Raw genomic sequence first — 20,912 nt, forward strand, 5'->3', positions numbered from 1 at the left:
TTCCTACCAGGAGGGGCAAAGTTTCCCAAACCTCAAAATGCCTATAAATACACCCCTCACCACACCCACAATTCAGATTAACGAATAGCCAAGCAGTGGGGTGATAAAGAAAGGAGTAGAAAACATCAAAAGAAATGTGGAAATAATTGTGCTTTATACAAAAAATCATAACCACCATAAAAAAGGGTGGGCCTCATGGACTCTTGCCAATATGAAAGAAATGAATTTATCAGGTAAGTTCTTACATAAATTATGTTTTCTTTCATGTAATTGGCAAGAGTCCATGAGCTAGTGACATGTGGGATATAAATACCCAAGATGTGGAGTCTTCCACTCCAGAGTCACTAGAGATGGAGGGAATAAAATAAAAACAGCCATAATCTGCTGAAAAAAATAATCCACAACCCAAAAATATAAGTTTATTTCATTTGAAAGAAAAAAAAATTAAATCAAAAGCAGAAGAATCAAACTGAAACAGCTGCCTGAAGAATCTTTCTACCAAAAACTGCTTCCGAAGAAGCAAATACATCAAAACGGTAGAATTTAGTAATTGTATGCAAAGAGGACCAAGTTGCCGCTTTGCAAATCTGATCAACTGAAACTTCATTCTTAAAAGCCCACGAAGTGGACACTGATCTAGTAGAATGAGCTGTAATTCTCTGAGGCGAGGCCTGACCCGACTCAAAATAAGCTTGATGAATCAAAAGTCTCAACCAAGAAGCCAAGGAAATAGCAGAAGCCTTCTGACCTTTCCTAGGACCAGAAAATAAAACAAATAGACTGGAAGTCTTCCTGAAATCTTTAGTAGCTTCCACATAATATTTCAAAGCTCTTACCACATCCAAAGAATGTAAGGAACTTTCCAAAGAATTCTTAGGATTAAGACACAAGGAAGGGACAACAATTTCTCTACTAATGTTGTTAGAATTCACAACCTTAGGTAAAAATTAAAAAGAAGTCCGCAAAACTGCCTTATCCTGATGAAGAAATCAGAAAAGGAGACTCACAAGAAAGAGCAGATAACTCAGAAACTCTTCTAGCAGAAGAGATGGCCAAAAGGAACAACACTTTCCAAGAAAGCAGTTTAATGTCCAAAAAATGCATAGGTTCAAATGGAAGAACCTGTAAAGCTGTCAGAACCAAATTAAGACTCCAAGGAGGAGAAATTGATTAAATAACAGGCTTAATAAGAACTAAAGTCTGTACAAAACAGTGTATATCAGGAATTATAGCAATCTTTCAGTGAAATAAAACAAAGAGTGGAGATTTGTCCTTTCAAGGAACTTGCAGACAAACCCTTATCCAAACCATCCTGAAGAAAACTGTAAAATTCTAGGAATTCTAAAAGAATGCCAGGAGAATTTATGAGAAGAACACCATGAAATGTAAGTCTTCCAAACTCTATAAAAAATCTTTCTAGAAACAGATTTACGAGCTTGTAACATAGTATTAATCACTGAGTCAGAGAAACCTCTAAGACTTAGTACTAAGCGTTCAATTTCCATACCTTCAAATTTAATGATTTGAGATCCTGATGGAAAAACGGACCTTGAGATAGTAGGTCTGGCCGAACAGAAGTGGCCAAAGCGGGCAACTGGACATCCGAATCAGATCCGCATACCAAAACCTGTGTGGCCATGCTGGAGCCACCAGCAACACAAATGATTATTCCATGATGATTTTGGAGATCACTCTTGGAAGGATACCTAGAGGCAGGAAGATATAAGCAGGATGATAACACCAAGGAAGTGTCAGCGCATCCACTGCTTCCGCCTGAACATCCCTGAACCTGGACAGGTATCTGGGTAGTTTCTTGTTTAGATGAGAGGCCATGAGATCTATCTCTGGAAGACCCCACAACTGAACAATCTGAGAAAACACATCTGGATGGAGTGACCAATCCCCTGGATGTAAAGTCTGGCGGCTGAGATAATCCGCCTCCCAATTGTCTACACCTGGGATAAGCACCGCAGAGATTAGACAAGAGCTGGATTCCGCCCAAACAAGTATCCGAGATACTTCTTTCATAGCTTGGGGACTGAGTCCCACTCTGATGATAGACATATGCCACTGTTGTGATATTGTCTGTCTGAAAACAAATGAGGCCAAAACTGAAGAGCTCTGAGAATTGCACAGAGTTCTAAAATATTTATTGGGAGTCTCGCCTCTTGAGATTTCCAAACCCCTTGTGCTGTCAGAGATCCCCAAACTGAAAGACTTGCATCTGTTGTGATCACAGTCCAGGTTGGCCAAACAAAAGAAGCTCTTTGAACTAAACAATGGTGATCTATCCACCATGTCAGAGAGTGTTGTACATTGATTCAGCATACAAAGCTGTAAAGGTCTCATGTGAAAACGAGCAAAGGGGTTCGCGTCCGATACTGCAGTCATGAGATCTAAAACTTCCATGCACATAGCCACTGAAGGGAATGACCGAGACTGAAGGTGCCAGCAGGCTGCAACCAATTTTAAACATCTCTTGTCTGTTAGAGACAGAGTCATGGACACTGAATCTATATGGAAACCTAAAAAGGTGACCCTTGTCTGAGGAATCAAGAAACTTTTGGTAAATTGATCCTCCAACCATGTCTCCAAAGAAACACTAGTTGATTCGTGTGAGATTCTGCAGTACGCAAAGACTGAGCTAGTACCAAGATGTCGTCCAAATAAGGAAACACCGCAACACCCTGTTCTCCGATTACAGAGAATAGGGCACCCAAAACCTCTGAAAAGATTCTTGGAGCTGTTGCTAGGCAAAATGGAAGAGCAACAAATTGGTAATGCTTGTTTAGAAAAGAGAATCTCAGAAACTGATAATGTTCTGGATTAACCAGAATATGAAGGTATGCATCCTGCAAGTCTATTGTGGACATATAAATGTCCTTGCTGAACAAAAAGGCAGAATAGTCCTTATAGTCACCATCTTGAAAGTTGGTACTCTTACATAACGATTCAAAATTTTCAGATCCAGAACTGGTTTGAATAAATTTTCCTTCTTTGGTACAATGAATATATTTGAATAAAACCCCAAACCTTGTTCATGAGGAGGAACTGGCATGATTACCCCTGAAGACTCCAGGTCTGAAACACACTTCAGGAAAGCCTGAGCTTTTACTGGATTTACTGGGATACGTGAGAGAAAAAAATCTTCTCACATAAGGTCTTACTCTGAATTCTATTCTATACCCTTGAGAGACAATGGTCTGAATCCATTGATTTTGGACAGATTTTATCCAAATATCCTTGAAAAACCTTAATCTGCCCCCTACCAGCTGAGCTGGAATGAGGGCCGCACCTTCATGCGGACTTAGGGGCTGACTTTGGTTTCCTAAACGGCTTGGATTTATTCCAATTTGAGGAAGGCTTCCTATTGGAAGCAGACTCCTTGGGGGGAAGATTGAGTTTTTGTTCCTTATTCTGACGAAAGGAACGAAAATGGTTAGAAGCCTTAGATTTACCCTTAGGTTTTAATCCTGAGGCAGAAAAACTCCCTTCCCCCAGTGACAGTTGATATAGAATCCAACTCATTTCATATCAGCATTCCAAGATTTAAGCCACAAAGCTCTTATAGCTAAAATAGCTAAAGACATAGATCTAACATCAATTTTGATAATATCAAAAATTTCATCACAAATAAAATGATTAGCATATTGCAATAGGCAAATAATGCTAGATAAGTCAGAATCCAATTCCTGTTGCGCTAAATTCTCCAACCAGAAGGTTGATGCAGCTGCAACATCAGCCAAAGAAATTGCAGGTCTGAGAAGATGACCTGAATATAAATAGGCCTTCCTTAGATAAGATTCAAGCTTCCTATCTAAAGGATCCTTAAAGGAAGTACTATCTTCCATAGGAATAGAGGTACGTTAAGCAAGAGTAGAAATAGCCCCATCAACTTTGAGGATTTTTTCACAAAACTCTATAGATTTTTCTGGTAAAGGATACAATTTTTTAAACCTTGAAGAAGGAATAAAAGAAGTACCTGGCTTATTCCATTCCCTAGAAATCATATCAGAAATAGCCTCAGGAATAGGAAAAACCCCTGGAGAAACCACAGGTGGTTTAAAAACAGCATTTAAACGTTTATTAGACTGAACGTCAATAGGACTGGTTACCTCAATATCCAAAAAAAACAGAATTTATGTTTACCTGATAAATTACTTTCTCCAACGGTGTGTCCGGTCCACGGCGTCATCCTTACTTGTGGGATATTCTCTTCCCCAACAGGAAATGGCAAAGAGCCCAGCAAAGCTGGTCACATGATCCCTCCTAGGCTCCGCCTACCCCAGTCATTCGACCGACGTTAAGGAGGAATATTTGCATAGGAGAAACCATATGATACCGTGGTGACTGTAGTTAAAGAAAATAAATTATCAGACCTGAGATTAAAAAACCAGGGCGGGCCGTGGACCGGACACACCGTTGGAGAAAGTAATTTATAAGGTAAACATAAATTCTGTTTTCTCCAACATAGGTGTGTCCGGTCCACGGCGTCATCCTTACTTGTGGGAACCAATACCAAAGCTTTAGGACACGGATGAAGGGAGGGAGCAAATCAGGTCACCTAAATGGAAGGCACCACGGCTTGCAAAACCTTTCTCCCAAAAATAGCCTCAGAAGAAGCAAAAGTATCAAACTTGTAAAATTTGGTAAAAGTGTGCAGTGAAGACCAAGTCGCTGCCCTACATATCTGATCAACAGAAGCCTCGTTCTTGAAGGCCCATGTGGAAGCCACAGCCCTAGTGGAATGAGCTGTGATTCTTTCGGGAGGCTGCCGTCCGGCAGTCTCGTAAGCCAATCTGATGATGCTTTTAATCCAAAAAGAGAGAGAGGTAGAAGTTGCTTTTTGACCTCTCCTTTTACCGGAATAAACAACAAACAAGGAAGATGTTTGTCTAAAATCCTTTGTAGCATCTAAATAGAATTTTAGAGCGCGAACAACATCCAAATTGTGCAACAAACGTTCCTTCTTCGAAACTGGTTTCGGACACAGAGAAGGTACGATAATCTCCTGGTTAATGTTTTTGTTAGAAACAACTTTTGGAAGAAAACCAGGTTTAGTACGTAAAACCACCTTATCTGCATGGAACACCAGATAAGGAGGAGAACACTGCAGAGCAGATAATTCTGAAACTCTTCGAGCAGAAGAAATTGCAACCAAAAACAAAACTTTCCAAGATAATAACTTAATATCAACGGAATGTAAGGGTTCAAACGGAACCCCCTGAAGAACTGAAAGAACTAAGTTGAGACTCCAAGGAGGAGTCAAAGGTTTGTAAACAGGCTTGATTCTGACCAGAGCCTGAACAAAGGCTTGAACATCTGGCACAGCTGCCAGCTTTTTGTGAAGTAACACAGACAAGGCAGAAATCTGTCCCTTCAGGGAACTTGCAGATAATCCTTTTTCCAATCCTTCTTGAAGGAAGGATAGAATCTTAGGAATCTTAACCTTGTCCCAAGGGAATCCTTTAGATTCACACCAACAGATATATTTTTTCCAAATTTTGTGGTAAATCTTTCTAGTTACAGGCTTTCTGGCCTGAACAAGAGTATCGATAACAGAATCTGAGAACCCTCGCTTCGATAGGATCAAGCGTTCAATCTCCAAGCAGTCAGCTGGAGTGAAACCAGGTTCGGATGTTCGAACGGACCCTGAACAAGAAGGTCTCGTCTCAAAGGTAGCTTCCAAGGTGGAGCCGATGACATATTCACCAGATCTGCATACCAAGTCCTGCGTGGCCACGCAGGAGCTATCAAGATCACCGACGCCCTCTCCTGATTGATCCTGGCTACCAGCCTGGGGATGAGAGGAAACGGTGGGAACACATAAGCTAGTTTGAAGGTCCAAGGTGCTACTAGTGCATCCACTAGAGCCGCCTTGGGATCCCTGGATCTGGACCCGTAGCAAGGAACTTTGAAGTTCTGACGAGAGGCCATCAGATCCATGTCTGGAATGCCCCACAGTTGAGTGACTTGGGCAAAGATTTCCGGATGGAGTTCCCACTCCCCCGGATGCAATGTCTGACGACTCAGAAAATCCGCTTCCCAATTTTCCACTCCTGGGATGTGGATAGCAGACAGGTGGCAGGAGTGAGACTCCGCCCATAGAATGATTTTGGTCACTTCTTCCATCGCTAGGGAACTCCTTGTTCCCCCCTGATGGTTGATGTACGCAACAGTTGTCATGTTGTCTGATTGAAACCGTATGAACTTGGCCCTCGCTAGCTGAGGCCAAGCCTTGAGAGCATTGAATATCGCTCTCAGTTCCAGAATATTTATCGGTAGAAGAGATTCTTCCCGAGACCAAAGACCCTGAGCTTTCAGGGATCCCCAGACCGCGCCCCAGCCCATCAGACTGGCGTCGGTCGTGACAATGACCCACTCTGGTCTGCGGAAGGTCATCCCTTGTGACAGGTTGTCCAGGGACAGCCACCAACGGAGTGAGTCTCTGGTCCTCTGATTTACTTGTATCTTCGGAGACAAGTCTGTATAGTCCCCATTCCACTGACTGAGCATGCACAGTTGTAATGGTCTTAGATGAATGCGCGCAAAAGGAACTATGTCCATTGCCGCTACCATCAAACCTATCACTTCCATGCACTGCGCTATGGAAGGAAGAGGAACGGAATGAAGTATCCGACAAGAGTCTAGAAGTTTTGTTTTTCTGGCCTCTGTCATAAAAATCCTCATTTCTAAGGAGTCTATTATTGTTCCCAAGAAGGGAACCCTTGTTGACGGAGATAGAGAACTCTTTTCCACGTTCACTTTCCATCCGTGAGATCTGAGAAAGGCCAGGACAATGTCCGTGTGAGCCTTTGCTTGAGGAAGGGACGACGCTTGAATCAGAATGTCGTCCAAGTAAGGTACTACGGCAATGCCCCTTGGTCTTAGCACAGCTAGAAGGGACCCTAGTACCTTTGTGAAAATCCTTGGAGCAGTGGCTAATCCGAAAGGAAGCGCCACGAACTGGTAATGCTTGTCCAGGAATGCGAACCTTAGGAACCGATGATGTTCCTTGTGGATAGGAATATGTAGATACGCATCCTTTAAATCCACCGTGGTCATGAATTGACCTTCCTGGATGGAAGGAAGAATTGTTCGAATGGTTTCCATCTTGAACGATGGAACCTTGAGAAACTTGTTTAAGATCTTGAGATCTAAGATTGGTCTGAACGTTCCCTCTTTTTTGGGAACTATGAACAGATTGGAGTAGAACCCCATCCCTTGTTCTCCTAATGGAACAGGATGAATCACTCCCATTTTTAACAGGTCTTCTACACAATGTAAGAATGCCTGTCTTTTTATGTGGTCTGAAGACAACTGAGACCTGTGGAACCTCCCCCTTGGGGGAAGCCCCTTGAACTCCAGAAAATAACCTTGGGAGACTATTTCTAGCGCCCAAGGATCCAGAACATCTCTTGCCCAGGCCTGAGCGAAGAGAGAGAGTCTGCCCCCCACCAGATCCGGTCCCGGATCGGGGGCCAACATTTCATGCTGTCTTGGTAGCAGTGGCAGGTTTCTTGGCCTGCTTTCCCTTGTTCCAGCCTTGCATTGGTCTCCAAGCTGGCTTGGCTTGAGAAGTATTACCCTCTTGCTTAGAGGACGTAGCACTTTGGGCTGGTCCGTTTCTACGAAAGGGACGAAAATTAGGTTTATTTTTGGCCTTGAAAGGCCGATCCTGAGGAAGGGCGTGGCCCTTACCCCCAGTGATATCAGAGATAATCTCTTTCAAGTCAGGGCCAAACAGCGTTTTCCCCTTGAAAGGAATGTTAAGTAGCTTGTTCTTGGAAGACGCATCAGCTGACCAAGATTTCAACCAAAGCGCTCTGCGCGCCACAATAGCAAACCCAGAATTCTTAGCCGCTAACCTAGCCAATTGCAAAGTGGCGTCTAGGGTGAAAGAATTAGCCAATTTGAGAGCATTGATTCTGTCCATAATCTCCTCATAAGGGGGAGAATCACTATCGACCGCCTTTATCAGCTCATCGAACCAGAAACACGCGGCTGTAGCGACAGGGACAATGCATGAAATTGGTTGTAGAAGGTAACCCTGCTGAACAAACATCTTTTTAAGTAAACCTTCTAATTTTTTATCCATAGGATCTTTGAAAGCACAACTATCTTCTATGGGTATAGTGGTGCGTTTGTTTAAAGTGGAAACCGCTCCCTCGACCTTGGGGACTGTCTGCCATAAGTCCTTTCTGGGGTCGACCATAGGAAACAATTTTTTAAATATGGGGGGAGGGACGAAAGGAATACCGGGCCTTTCCCATTCTTTATTTACAATGTCCGCCACCCGCTTGGGTATAGGAAAAGCTTCTGGGAGCCCCGGGACCTCGAGGAACTTGTCCATTTTACATAGTTTCTCTGGGATGACCAAATTGTCACAATCATCCAGAGTGGATAATACCTCCTTAAGCAGAGCGCGGAGATGTTCCAACTTAAATTTAAACGTAATCACATCAGGTTCAGCTTGTTGAGAAATGTTCCCTGAATCAGTAATTTCTCCCTCAGACAAAACCTCCCTGGCCCCATCAGACTGGTTTAGGGGCCCTTCAGAACCATTATTATCAGCGTCGTCATGCTCTTCAGTATCTAAAACAGAGCAGTCGCGCTTACGCTGATAAGTGTGCATTTTGGCTAAAATGTTTTTGACAGAATTATCCATTACAGCCGTTAATTGTTGCATAGTAAGGAGTATTGGCGCGCTAGATGTACTAGGGGCCTCCTGAGTGGGCAAGACTCGTGTAGACGAAGGAGGGAATGATGCAGTACCATGCTTACTCCCCTCGCTTGAGGAATCATCTTGGGCATCATTGTCATTGTCACATAAATCACATTTATTTAAATGAGAAGGAACTCTGGCTTCCCCACATTCAGAACACAGTCTATCTGGTAGTTCAGACATGTTAAACAGGCATAAACTTGATAACAAAGTACAAAAAACGTTTTAAAATAAAACCGTTACTGTCACTTTAAATTTTAAACTGAACACACTTTATTACTGCAATTGCGAAAAAATATGAAGGAATTGTTCAAAATTCACCAAAATTTCACCACAGTGTCTTAAAGCCTTAAAAGTATTGCACACCAAATTTAACCCTTAAAAATAACGGAACCGGAGCCGTTTTTAACTTTGACCCCTTTACAGTCCCTGGTATCTTTTGCTGAGACCCAACCAAGCCCAAAGGGGAATACGATACCAAATTACGCCTTCAGAAAGTCTTTTCTATGTATCAGAGCTCCTCACACATGCGACTGCATGTCATGCCTCTCAAAAACAAGTGCGCAACACCGGCGCGAAAATGAGGCTCTGCCTATGATTTGGGAAAGCCCCTAAAGAATAAGGTGTCTAAAACAGTGCCTGCCGATATAAACTTATCAAAATACCCAGATTAAATGATTCCTCAAGGCTAAATATGTGTTAATAATGAATCGATTTAGCCCAGAAAAAGTCTACAGTCTTAATAAGCCCTTGTGAAGCCCTTATTTACTATCTTAATAAAACATGGCTTACCGGATCCCATAGGGAAAATGACAGCTTCCAGCATTACATCGTCTTGTTAGAATGTGTCATACCTCAATCAGCAAGAGACTGCACACTGTTCCCCCAACTGAAGTTAATTCCTCTCAACAGTCCTGTGTGGAACAGCCATGGATTTTAGTAACGGTTGCTAAAATCATTTTCCTCATACAAACAGAAATCTTCATCTCTTTTCTGTTTCTGAGTAAATAGTACATACCAGCACTATTTTAAAATAACAAACTCTTGATTGAATAATAAAAACTACAGTTAAACACTAAAAAACTCTAAGCCATCTCCGTGGAGATGTTGCCTGTACAACGGCAAAGAGAATGACTGGGGTAGGCGGAGCCTAGGAGGGATCATGTGACCAGCTTTGCTGGGCTCTTTGCCATTTCCTGTTGGGGAAGAGAATATCCCACAAGTAAGGATGACGCCGTGGACCGGACACACCTATGTTGGAGAAATTAACACTTATTTTAATAAAGAACACATATACTCTATTTTAAATAAATAAATAGATTTGTCAGTGTCAATGTCTGAGGAAGGATCTTCTGTATCAGATAGATCCTCATCAGAAGAGGATAAATTATGTTGTTGGTCATTTGAAAATTCATCAACTAAATGAGAAGTTTTAAAAGACCTTTTACGTTTATTAGATAACAGAGAACCGATGAAATAGACCCCCGTTAGGGAAATCATTGTATTCAATAAGTGATACTCTCTTCACGTCCCTCTGACATTCGCTGTACTCTGAGAGGAATCGGGCTTCAACAATGCTGAGAAGCGCATATCAACGTAGAAATCTTAGCACAAACTTACTTCACCACCTCCATAGGAGGCAAAGTTTGTAAAAACTGAATTGTGGGTGTGGTGAGGGGTGTATTTATAGGCATTTTGAGGTTTGGGAAACTTTGCCCCTCCTGGTAGGATTGTATATCCCATATGTCACTAGCTCATGGACTCTTGCCAATTACATGAAAGAAATTGGAGTATGATATTAAAAAGTCATTATTTGACAAACAGGGTAGATACATAATAGTACAGATGACAATCAATGAGCCAATAACAATGTAATATTTATGGCCCAAACGAGATTAACGGTCCATTTTGGGAGGATATAACAAAAATTTTGGTTAATAATATTGACACTAAACTGATATTGAGAGGCAACTTCAATCTTGCCCCAAACTTTCACTTAGACAGAACAGGCAGTTCTTTAGGAGGCCTGAAGAGGGGGTCGATTAAAAGAGGGAAATTTGACAAAAAAAATTGTGAATTATATTTCAGAGATAACAGGTTTAGTGGATGTATGGATGATAAAAAATCCTACCCAAAGAGAATATACGTATCACTCAAAGGTTCAAGCTTCTTTTTCAAGAATTGATTTTTTTTATGGTCTCAAAGACCTTAACTGCATATGTAGAAGAAGTTAAGATAAATTATATTATTTCAGATCACGCTGCAATTGATTTAAGTTTAAAGGGACAGTCTACCATAGAATTGTTAGTGTTTTAAAAGATAGATAATCCCTTCATTAGCCATTCTCCAGTTTTGCATAACTAACAGTTATATTAATATACTTTTTACCTCTGTGATTACCTTGTATCTAGGAACCTTCTTCCAAACCCCTGATCACATGACTGTGACTGTTTATTATCTATTGTCATAAATTTAGCATTGCTTTGTGCTAAATATTAAATAACCCCCTGTTCCTGAACACAGTGTTATCTATACGGCCCACGTGTACTTTCTGTCTCTTTGTGTTGAAAAGAGATTTAAGAAGCATGTGATAAGAGGCAGCCCTCTCAGGCTTAGAAATTAGCATACGAGCCTACCTAGGTTTAGTTTAAACTAATAATACCAAGAGAAAAAAGTAAATTTGATGATAAATGTAAATTGGAAAGTTGATTAAAATTAAAAGTCCTATCTGAATAATGAAAGTTTAATTTATACTAGACTGTCCCTTTAACTTTAAGAAGGAAGAATTATGATACTCAAAGTTTTAGATTTCCTAAATTTTTTATAGGGTTCAGAATCTTTTAGGAAACATATTGAGGAAAAATGGGATGAATATTTGAACAACAATATAAGTAGTTGTGATAATACACAAATTATTTGGGAGACAGGAAAAGCTGTTATGAGAGGTGAGATAAATTAATTTGTAATAAATTATAACAGAGAAATTAATAGACAATATAAAGAACTGAGTGAAAAAACAACACTCATAGTCAATATTTAGAATCTAAATCAGAATTCTGGAGTAAGAACTATATGGAAGATAAAAAGGAATTGGAAGTACATATAAATCAACATGCTATAAGAGATATTAGAAAAGATAAGGGGAAACTACATAGATTTGGTAATAGATCGGGTAAATTATTGGCTTCTTTAATTAAAGTGCAAAAATCATCAAGACAAATCATGTCTCTAAAAACTAAAGGAGAACTAATGTTCAATAACAGAGACAGGAGAGGAATTTAAGAATTATTATAATCTTTATACATCAGAAAGTACAACAGATGGAGTTAATATTAAGTCTTTTTTAGAGGACATTAATATTCCAAAGATTACATATGAACAGCAAGAAATATTAAATTCTAGTATTGTGAGAAAGTTGATAATGTAATAGCAAATATGCCAATAGGCAAGGCGCCAGGCCCAGACGGATTACCGTTAGAATGGTATAAAATTATGAAAAAATCATTAATAGATTTAATGACAGATCTGTTTAATGGATACTTTAGTGATAGAATTAAACCCTCCTCAAATTTCTCGGCAGCTAATATTGGGGTAATACCAAAAGTTGGGAAAGACCCAAGACAGGATTATAAGATCTTGACAAAAATACTTGCAAATAGGTTAAAAATTTTACTTCCTGGGTTAGTTCATAAAGATCAATCAGGTTTTATTCAGGCTAGACCCTCATGTAAGAACATTCGTAAAGTGCTACATATAGTTAATCATTTTTGGCTAATGAAAAAACAATATAGTGAAGAATTGATCCCAAATACTCTGCTGTTGGCATTGGATGCTGAAAAGGCCTTCGACAAAGTCGAATGGCCATATTTAAATACATGTCTAGGGGAATATAATATAAAAGGCCCTTTTACTAAGTTTATTGAAAACATATATTCAAAAACAAATGCCTCAGCTAATGTCAATGGTAAATTATCATCTAGATTTAATTTGAGCAGAGGAACTCGTCAGGGTTGTCCCTTGTCCCCCCCTCTTGTTCAATTTGGTATTAGAACCTCTGGCAGTGAAATTAAGAAATACATATACTGGTATAGAGTTAGATGGTAATAGTTACCATCTGTCACTATATGCAGATGATATGCTATTTGTCCAAGATCCATAGATAAACTTAAAAAAAAGATTCTGAAAGTTGTTGCTGAATTTGGACAATTTTCAGGGTTTAAAAATTAATGGCTTGAAATCAGAAGTCTTATGGTTAAATAAACGACAAAACTGTGACATTAGTGAATTCTGTTTTCTGGAACCACCAATCAATAATCACCTATTTAGGTATTAATATAGCTCTTAATCCAGAAAAATTGTATAATATAAATTATGACAAAGTATTTACATCTATAGAACAATCCCTTAAAAAAATTGAATAATTTACCAATTTCACTTATGGGGAAAGTACACATAATAAAAAATGATATTACCAAAACTGTTATACCCCTTAAATATGCTGCCAATTTTAATTCCAAGGAAAAACATTGAAAGATTGAATAAAATCTTTAACAGATTTATTTGGAAGGGGAAAAAAAACATGGATACGTGGTATAAAGATATTCTGAAAGCATGGAATATAACTACTAAGATTCTTCAATTCTCAGTCAAAGGCTCAATATTTTTACCCATAAAAGGGAACCCAAAATTTGGACCTGGAAGAGAACGCTATTTTCACAGAATGGGGGAGAAGGGGGATAACTAATATAGGGGACTTACTAGACCCATTAAAAAAAAAATCAATATGTACATTTGATGAATTAAAGTAGAAGTATAATTTACCCGAGTCGCATAACTATGCATACATTCAAATATCACACTATATAATAAACATCATTAAAATATATTCATCTTTCATATGGGAATGTCATCCCTTACAAAATATGGTAGAAGATTTAAAAAAAAAAAAAAAAAAAAAAAAGTCATATTCTGGATTGTACAAAGCATTAATAAAATCAAATGTAACTAATATAAGGTGAAAGATGATAGAAGGTTGGCAAAAAGAAGCCTCCATATATTTAAATGTGTCCGAAATGGAAAAAAGTTTGAAAACTATTATAGCCACCACATATGATTCATACTTTAGGGAATCGCAGATTAAAATATTACATAGATTCCTATATAACACCAAAAATTGCCTCAAAATGGTTTAAATGTGAAACGAGATGTATACGATGTAATTATATGAAGCCTAACTTAAAACATCTTTTGTGGGACTGCCCGAAAATAAAACAATTCTGGGCAAAGATTAGTTTTTGGGCGAGTAAGGTTTTTGGATACAAGATCACAATAAGTTTTTTGAATACAATACTTGCATTAAATAGTCAAGTTAAACAGGAAAATGTAAAAATGATGACTATGATAATTTTGTCAGGAAGGAAATGTATAATGAATAGATGGATTCTAAAAAAAGGTCCTAATATGAAGGAATTCCAGAACATTTTGTTGGAACAATTAAATATAGAACTATTTGATACAATGTATGACAGGGATTTAAGGAGTATAAAAAAAAATGGAGTGGCTTTATAGATAATCTAGAATTGCATATGAAATGTAAAATTCTGACGCAATTTAGGGATTTATTTTAACCAGGACTATATTTGGAACGAATTAGGTTCTGGAAGGGAAATACTTCCGAAATATGGAGTTATCTATGCACTTTAGTGATAGGAATTAAAGTTACTGAGTGATTGTTAAAAACTGATATGGGAACAAATGTTTTATGAAAGTTATTATTGAGTCAGTACTGGTGCAAATTATATATCATGTGCACAGGAAGGTTACTCTGCATCAAGAAATTATCATGCAGTTTTTAAGTAGTAAATATATATGAACTGATATTAGTGTTGGACATGTACATTTATTGTTATTGGCAAAATCTATATCTATGTATTTGCTTGTTTATACAATGGAATTTTCATAAATAAAAAAAAAAAAAAAGTTTACATACCCTGGCAGAATTTATGATTTCTTGGCCTTTTTTCAGAGAATATGAATGATAACACAAAAACTTTTTTCTTTCACTCATGGTTAGTATTTGGCTGAAGCCATTTATCAATCAACTGTGTTTACCCTTTTTAAATCATAACAGAAACTACCCAAATGACCCTGATCAAAAGTTTACATACCCTGGTGATTTTGGCCTGATAACATGCAAACAAGATGACACAAAGGGGTTCGAATGGCTATTAAAGGTAACCATCCTCACCTGTAATCTGTTTGCTTGTAATTAGTGTGTGTGAGTGTGTGTATATAAAAGGTCAATGAGTTTCTGGACTCCTGACAGACCCTTGCATCTTTCATCCAATGCTGCACTGACGTTTCAAACTCTAATCAAGAAGTGGAAAATGAGGGGTTCTGTTTGATAACATACTGCATTCATCTTGCCATCAATTCTGACCAAATTTCCTGTGCCTTTGTAGCTCACACATCCCCGAAACATCAGCGATCCACCTCCGTGTTTCACAATAGGAATGTTTTACCTTTCATCATAGGCCTTGTTGACTCCTCTCCAAATGTAGCGTTTATGGTTATAACCAAAAAGCTAAATTTTGGTCTCATCACTCCAAATGACTGTGCCAGAAGGTTTGAGAATTCTTTCTGTGCTGTTTGGCATATTGTAAGCGGGATACTTTGTGGCATTTGCATAGTAATGGCTTTCTTCTGGCGACTCGACCATGCAGCCCATCTTTCTTCAAGTGCCTCCTTATTGCACATCTTGAAACAGCCACACCACATGTCATGTATTTCACCTGAAGTTATTTGTGAGTTTGTTTTTGCATCCCGAACAATTTTCCTGGCAGTTGTGGCTGAAATTTTAGTTGGTCTACCTGACCGTGGTTTGGTTTCAACAGAAGCCCTCATTTTCCACTTCTTGATTAGAGTTTGGACACTGCTGATTTGCATTCTCAATTCCTTGGATATCTTTTTATATCCCTTTCCTGTTTTATACAGTTCAACTACCTTTTCCCGCAGATCCTTTGACAATTCTTTTGCTTTCCCCATGACTCAGAATCCAGAATCGTCAGTGCAGCACTGGATGAACGATGCAAGGGTCTGTCAGGAGTCAGGAAAATAATTGACCTTTTATACACACACACGAATTACAAGCAAACAGATCACAGGTGAGGATGGTTACCTTTAATAGCCATTCAAAACCCTGTGTGTCAACTTGTGTGCATGTTATCAGGCCAAAATCACCAGGGTATGTGAACTTTTGATCAGGGTCATTTGGGTAGTTTGTTGTCATGATTTAAAAAGAGTAAACACAGTATATATATATATATATATATATATATATGCTATACAAAAACTAGGGAATGGGTAATAAAAGGGGATTATCCATCTTTTAAAACAAATTCTGGTGTAGACTGTCTATTTAAGCTGCAAATAGTCTCCTGCACACTTTCTATATCAGGCAGCAAAAAGGTAAAAAAAAAAAAAAAAAAAGTTATTTTTGAATGAATATTGTTCTGGCCACTTTGAAATGGCTGCCAAACTCCACCCACTGATGACATCACAATCTGGACTGCATCTAGGCACTCGGCTGAATAGCATTGACAGCCTGTTGAATACAACTAGTGAGCCTTTTGTGATTGGATGCCATATGCAGCCCATATTGTGATGTAATCAGTGGGCAGAGCTTGGCAGCCATTTCATAGTAGCCAGAAACAATATTCATTTTAAAATAAACTTTTTTACCATTCCTGTTGCATGATATATAAAGGGGTGCAGAAGGCTATTTGCAGCTTAATCTAAGGTAAAACTAAGATGACTAAGGTGTAGACTGTCCCTTTAATTGAGAGAAGCTGTATAAATGCACAGATATTAGTGATTAACACACCCCAGAGGTGGCTGACAGAAAGACAAATACAATACCAGGCACACTTACATATACATGGTTTCACGTGCAGGAAGCAAGCCTTGGTAAGATCACCCAACAGAGCAAAGGAACTTTGCCGTACCTCAGGCATAATGTCCTGAGAGGAAAGAAAAAAAAAAAACGAACAGATGGAAGCAGGAAGGCAGACAGTGTCAGACATAGTGGACAAAATAACAGATCAGAGGGATATAGGAAGAGAGCAAACAAGGTGAGACAAAACGGCAATAAAAGGTCTAAAAAGACGTGATAAATATATATAACTCAGGAGAATAAAGGACATGAAAATACATGGACTAAATATGTATTCTGTGGACAAGGAAGCCAATTGAAAACATAATGGAGATGCTGGCACTATTTAAAAGATTATTCAAAAACTATTAGAATATTCTTTTTTAAATGAGGTAAAATCTATATGATTTTTTTTTCTCTTAGACTGCATAACACCTTTTCTGTATTATATAAAAGGGTGGGGGGGGTTTTAATGCTAAATTGGGGTAAGGAAAAAACACCTTTAAGTGTATTCATATAAAATATAATGCATTAAGAATTGAACCCTGTTAAAATGTAGCTTGGCCATGCTCACCTGCATACATTGGAAGAGCAAAGTCATGATGTTGCTTCTGGCTACTAATTGCTCTACATGTCCACCTAAGCCTTCTGCAAGCCCACTCAGTAGGTCCAGAGCTACAATCATGAAGTCCTTATCAGGAGCCTCGTATTGATCCGGGTGCTGACTGTACATCTGCCAGATGACAAAAATAAAATGATCCAGCAAATTAGTGAGATGTTTAATCCTATAGGTGACAGATGTAATTATACCAAAAGCCCCTTGGGGCAATATACTCACCATGGCCTGGGCCAAAGTCTTTTGTACTAAAGTCACACAGCGCTGATATACAGGCTCACAATATGGTAAGAAACCACTCTGGAGGGCTGTAGCTATGGATGACAAGCACTGCAGAGAAAGAAGATTGTTATTATATTTATGTTTGTGAAATTTCAATTTGTATCTTGTGAAACATCGAACATTTCTCCAGGTACATATATCTGAGCAACAATTCATTTGAGAAGAGAACATTTATTTTAGAAAGTTATATGTCTGAGGAACTTTCCAAGTAAGTCTTAAAAACCCTTTAGTTTACATTACACTTCTCTTCATTATAAAAAAGTGACCACAATGGTGAACTGAAACAGTCATCTGAAGGAAGTAGGCTACACAGATAATTATGGATTCTTATGAGTTTTATATATGAAAACACTAACAAACATCAGAAGTCTCTAATGAAAAGATGAGGTAACAGGATATACATGGAAACCAGCATCAGTCGTCAGCTATATACTGACTGATTTGTATATTATATTAAAATACATAGGAAACCGCCTTTAAAGCCGTATCAGAAAAGAACGACCGGTATTAGCAAGCAACACAAATACAATAAATGTGAAAAGAAATAGTTAACATAGGCTAAGGTTTAAATGAAATTTGTGGTCTTAAAGGGACAGTCAACACTTTTTTAAAAAGAAAGATAAATGCCTTTACTACCCATCCCCCAGCTTTTCACAACCAACATGGTGATATTAACATACTTTATAACCTTTATAACCTGTTTCTAAGTCCCTAAAGACAGCCCATGATCACATGCTTTTGTATTTGCTTTTCACATCAGGGGAAGCCAATTCATGTGAGCCATCTAGATAACATTGTGCTGACGCCCATGGATTCTAACAACACAGCACTAATTGGCTTAAATGCAAGTCAATAGATAAAGTCATGTGATCAGGGGGCCGTCAGAAGATGCTTAGAAAGAAGGTAATCAGAGGTAAAAAATGTTTTTAATATAACCATGTATTCTGTGCAAAAATGGAGAAAGGTAATAAAAAGGGATTATCTTTTAAAACTATAAAAAAAAAAAAAAAAAAAAAAAAAATTGAGTTGACTGTCCCTTTAACAATCAAGGACGTACAGGGTACGTCCTACAAAAACTGTCACTTAAGGACGTACCCTGTACGTCTTCAGGGGTTTCAAGCGGTGGAAGCAATCGTGATCGCTTCCAAGGTATTGCAGTTATGCCTCGATATTGAGGTATCACTGCAATACCTTTTTTTACCCACAGATGCAGAGAGCCACTCTGACCCGCTCTGTATCAGCCAGCAATGGTGCTGATCGTTGGTGGGTGGGAGCCATAGCAGGGAGGTGGCCCATCGCTGGATCACTTCCTGATCCGGTGCGCTCAAGTGGTTGGGAGCATGCGCGGCGGGCGAGTGTGCGCTAGTACCTTAAAGGGACAGTTCGACCAAAAATGTTCTCCTCTTTAAATTATTCCCAATGATCCTTTTTACCTGCTAGAGTGTATTAAATTGGTTACAAGTAGCCATTTACTCCTATTTCAGCATTTGAAATAGCTGATTTAGCCTGTGGTATAACCACCTATACTTAGGGTTGCCACCTCAGCCATGTTTTCCTGGGCCCTTATGAGTTACCCATGCTGCAGGGTGTGCAGGGAGGAACATGTATTGTGTTTATGGACAGCACTATTCATATTCCTCCCTGCACACCCTGCAGCATGTGTAACTTATAAGTGTTCTGTATTTTAAGGGACAGGTGGCAACCCTACCTATACTGAAAGTTGATACTGGAGTATAAGCTATTGACAAGCCTAAGTAAACACAGCCAGCAGAAGAAGTTACACTCTCAGTGGTGTGCAGGAAAGTTAATAAAATGATAATTGTCCATTGTTCTCCCTATGTATTGAGCTTTGGTGTTCCAGCCAAATAAAAAGGTAAGGAAGCAAGTTTGTGTACACAAAGTTATAACATAATGAGATCTGATATCACCTTTAAATTCAACCCATTGTAATAGGCTGTGGTTTCAAAGCACAAAAACAGCTACTTCATATACAGAAATAAGCATGAAAATGCAATTTCTCAAATATTTTATACTCTGCAGTTGGTATAACAAGTTATTTAAAATACATTAAAAGGGACAGTCTAGTCCAAAACAAACTCATGATTAAATCTAGGAGGTTCATATGCTAATTCCTAAGCCCTTGAAGGCCGCCTCTTAGCTCAGGGCATTTTGACAGTTTTTCACCACTAGAGGGTGTTAGTTCATGTGCTTCATATAGATAACACTGCGCTCACGCACGTGGAGTTCCTATGAGCCAGCCCTGATTGGCAACAATGCAAGTCTGTCAAAAGAACTGAAATAAGGGGGGCAGTTTGCAGAGGCTTAGTTACAAGATAATCACAGAGGTAAAAAGTATATTAATATAACAGCGTTGGTAATGAAAAACTAGGGATTGGCATAATAAAGGGATTATCTATCTTATAAAACAATATTCTGGTGTAGACTGTCCCTTTAATGGAAAAACAATTTTGTCCCTTTAAAATAAAATACATTGAAGGTGATGGGATGGAGGCTTAATAAAAGTTAAGAAAGGGATCGGGGAGGGGGTAGGCTATTGAGGGGGGGGCAGCTACACTACAGAAAAACCAGCTTTTTTGCCAAAAGTATAATATAAAAACTACTTTTTTTTTTGCAAACTGGATACTGACAGACAGGAGCCAGTACCCAATATGGCGGCAAATAGGGGGAGGGTTAGAGAGCTGGGGGGTTTTTTGGAAGGGGGAAAAAAAAAAAAAAAATCAAGGAGGTTGGGGGCTAAGAGGGGATCCAACACTGCAGAATGAAGAAAAGTGTGTGTGTGTATGAGTATATATTAGAGTTGCACCGATACTAGTATCGGTGCCGATACCAAGTATTTGCATGAGTACTTGTACTCATGCAAATGCACCGATACTTAAACCGATACCTGCACTTCATACCCATACTCTATCTTGTGGAGATTTTTCAAACTGCATGTTCCCATTTCATTTTAAGCTGCAGTGGAGACTCAACTAAAAATGGTTATCTTCTGTTCTTCCAATACAAATTGCTGTTGTATTGTATTATTGTAAGAGAGATCACTGTACCTTGTTCAGACAAACCCCTGAAGTACTGGGTAGTTAATAAACGGAGATTTCCAGCTCTGGCTAAAATGGTCCAAAATTATCTTTCTGCCCCATGCAGTAGTGCTGAAAGTGAGACTGTTCAGCTTAGCATTAAACAACATTGCTGTTAGCAGAAACAGACGTATAGCTGAACATACAGAGATGCTTCTGTTCCTTAAAAAGAACTTGCTACTAACTTTTCAAAAATTATTATAATTGCTAGATTGCCTGTTATACTGCTAGTTCTTCTCTTGCACAATTATGCTCAAAACATAC

The 20,912-nt window shown here is 38.8% G+C and overlaps 1 protein-coding gene across 1 annotated transcript in view; it reads right to left on the reverse strand.

Annotated features, from left to right (window-relative positions):
* The window catches only part of TNPO2 (transportin 2), a gene marked incomplete in the record, with an annotated part of 104,793 nt that overhangs the window by 45,175 nt on the left and 38,706 nt on the right, over nucleotides 1-20,912 (reverse strand). Inside the window, 3 exon segments of the mRNA XM_053717838.1 lie at nucleotides 16,656-16,743; nucleotides 17,230-17,388; nucleotides 17,494-17,601. Coding sequence (XP_053573813.1) covers nucleotides 16,656-16,743; nucleotides 17,230-17,388; nucleotides 17,494-17,601 — 355 coding nt within the window.

The sequence above is a fragment of the Bombina bombina genome, chromosome 6 (genome assembly GCF_027579735.1).
Source record: "Bombina bombina isolate aBomBom1 chromosome 6, aBomBom1.pri, whole genome shotgun sequence".
Classification (NCBI taxonomy): Eukaryota; Metazoa; Chordata; class Amphibia; order Anura; family Bombinatoridae; genus Bombina; species Bombina bombina.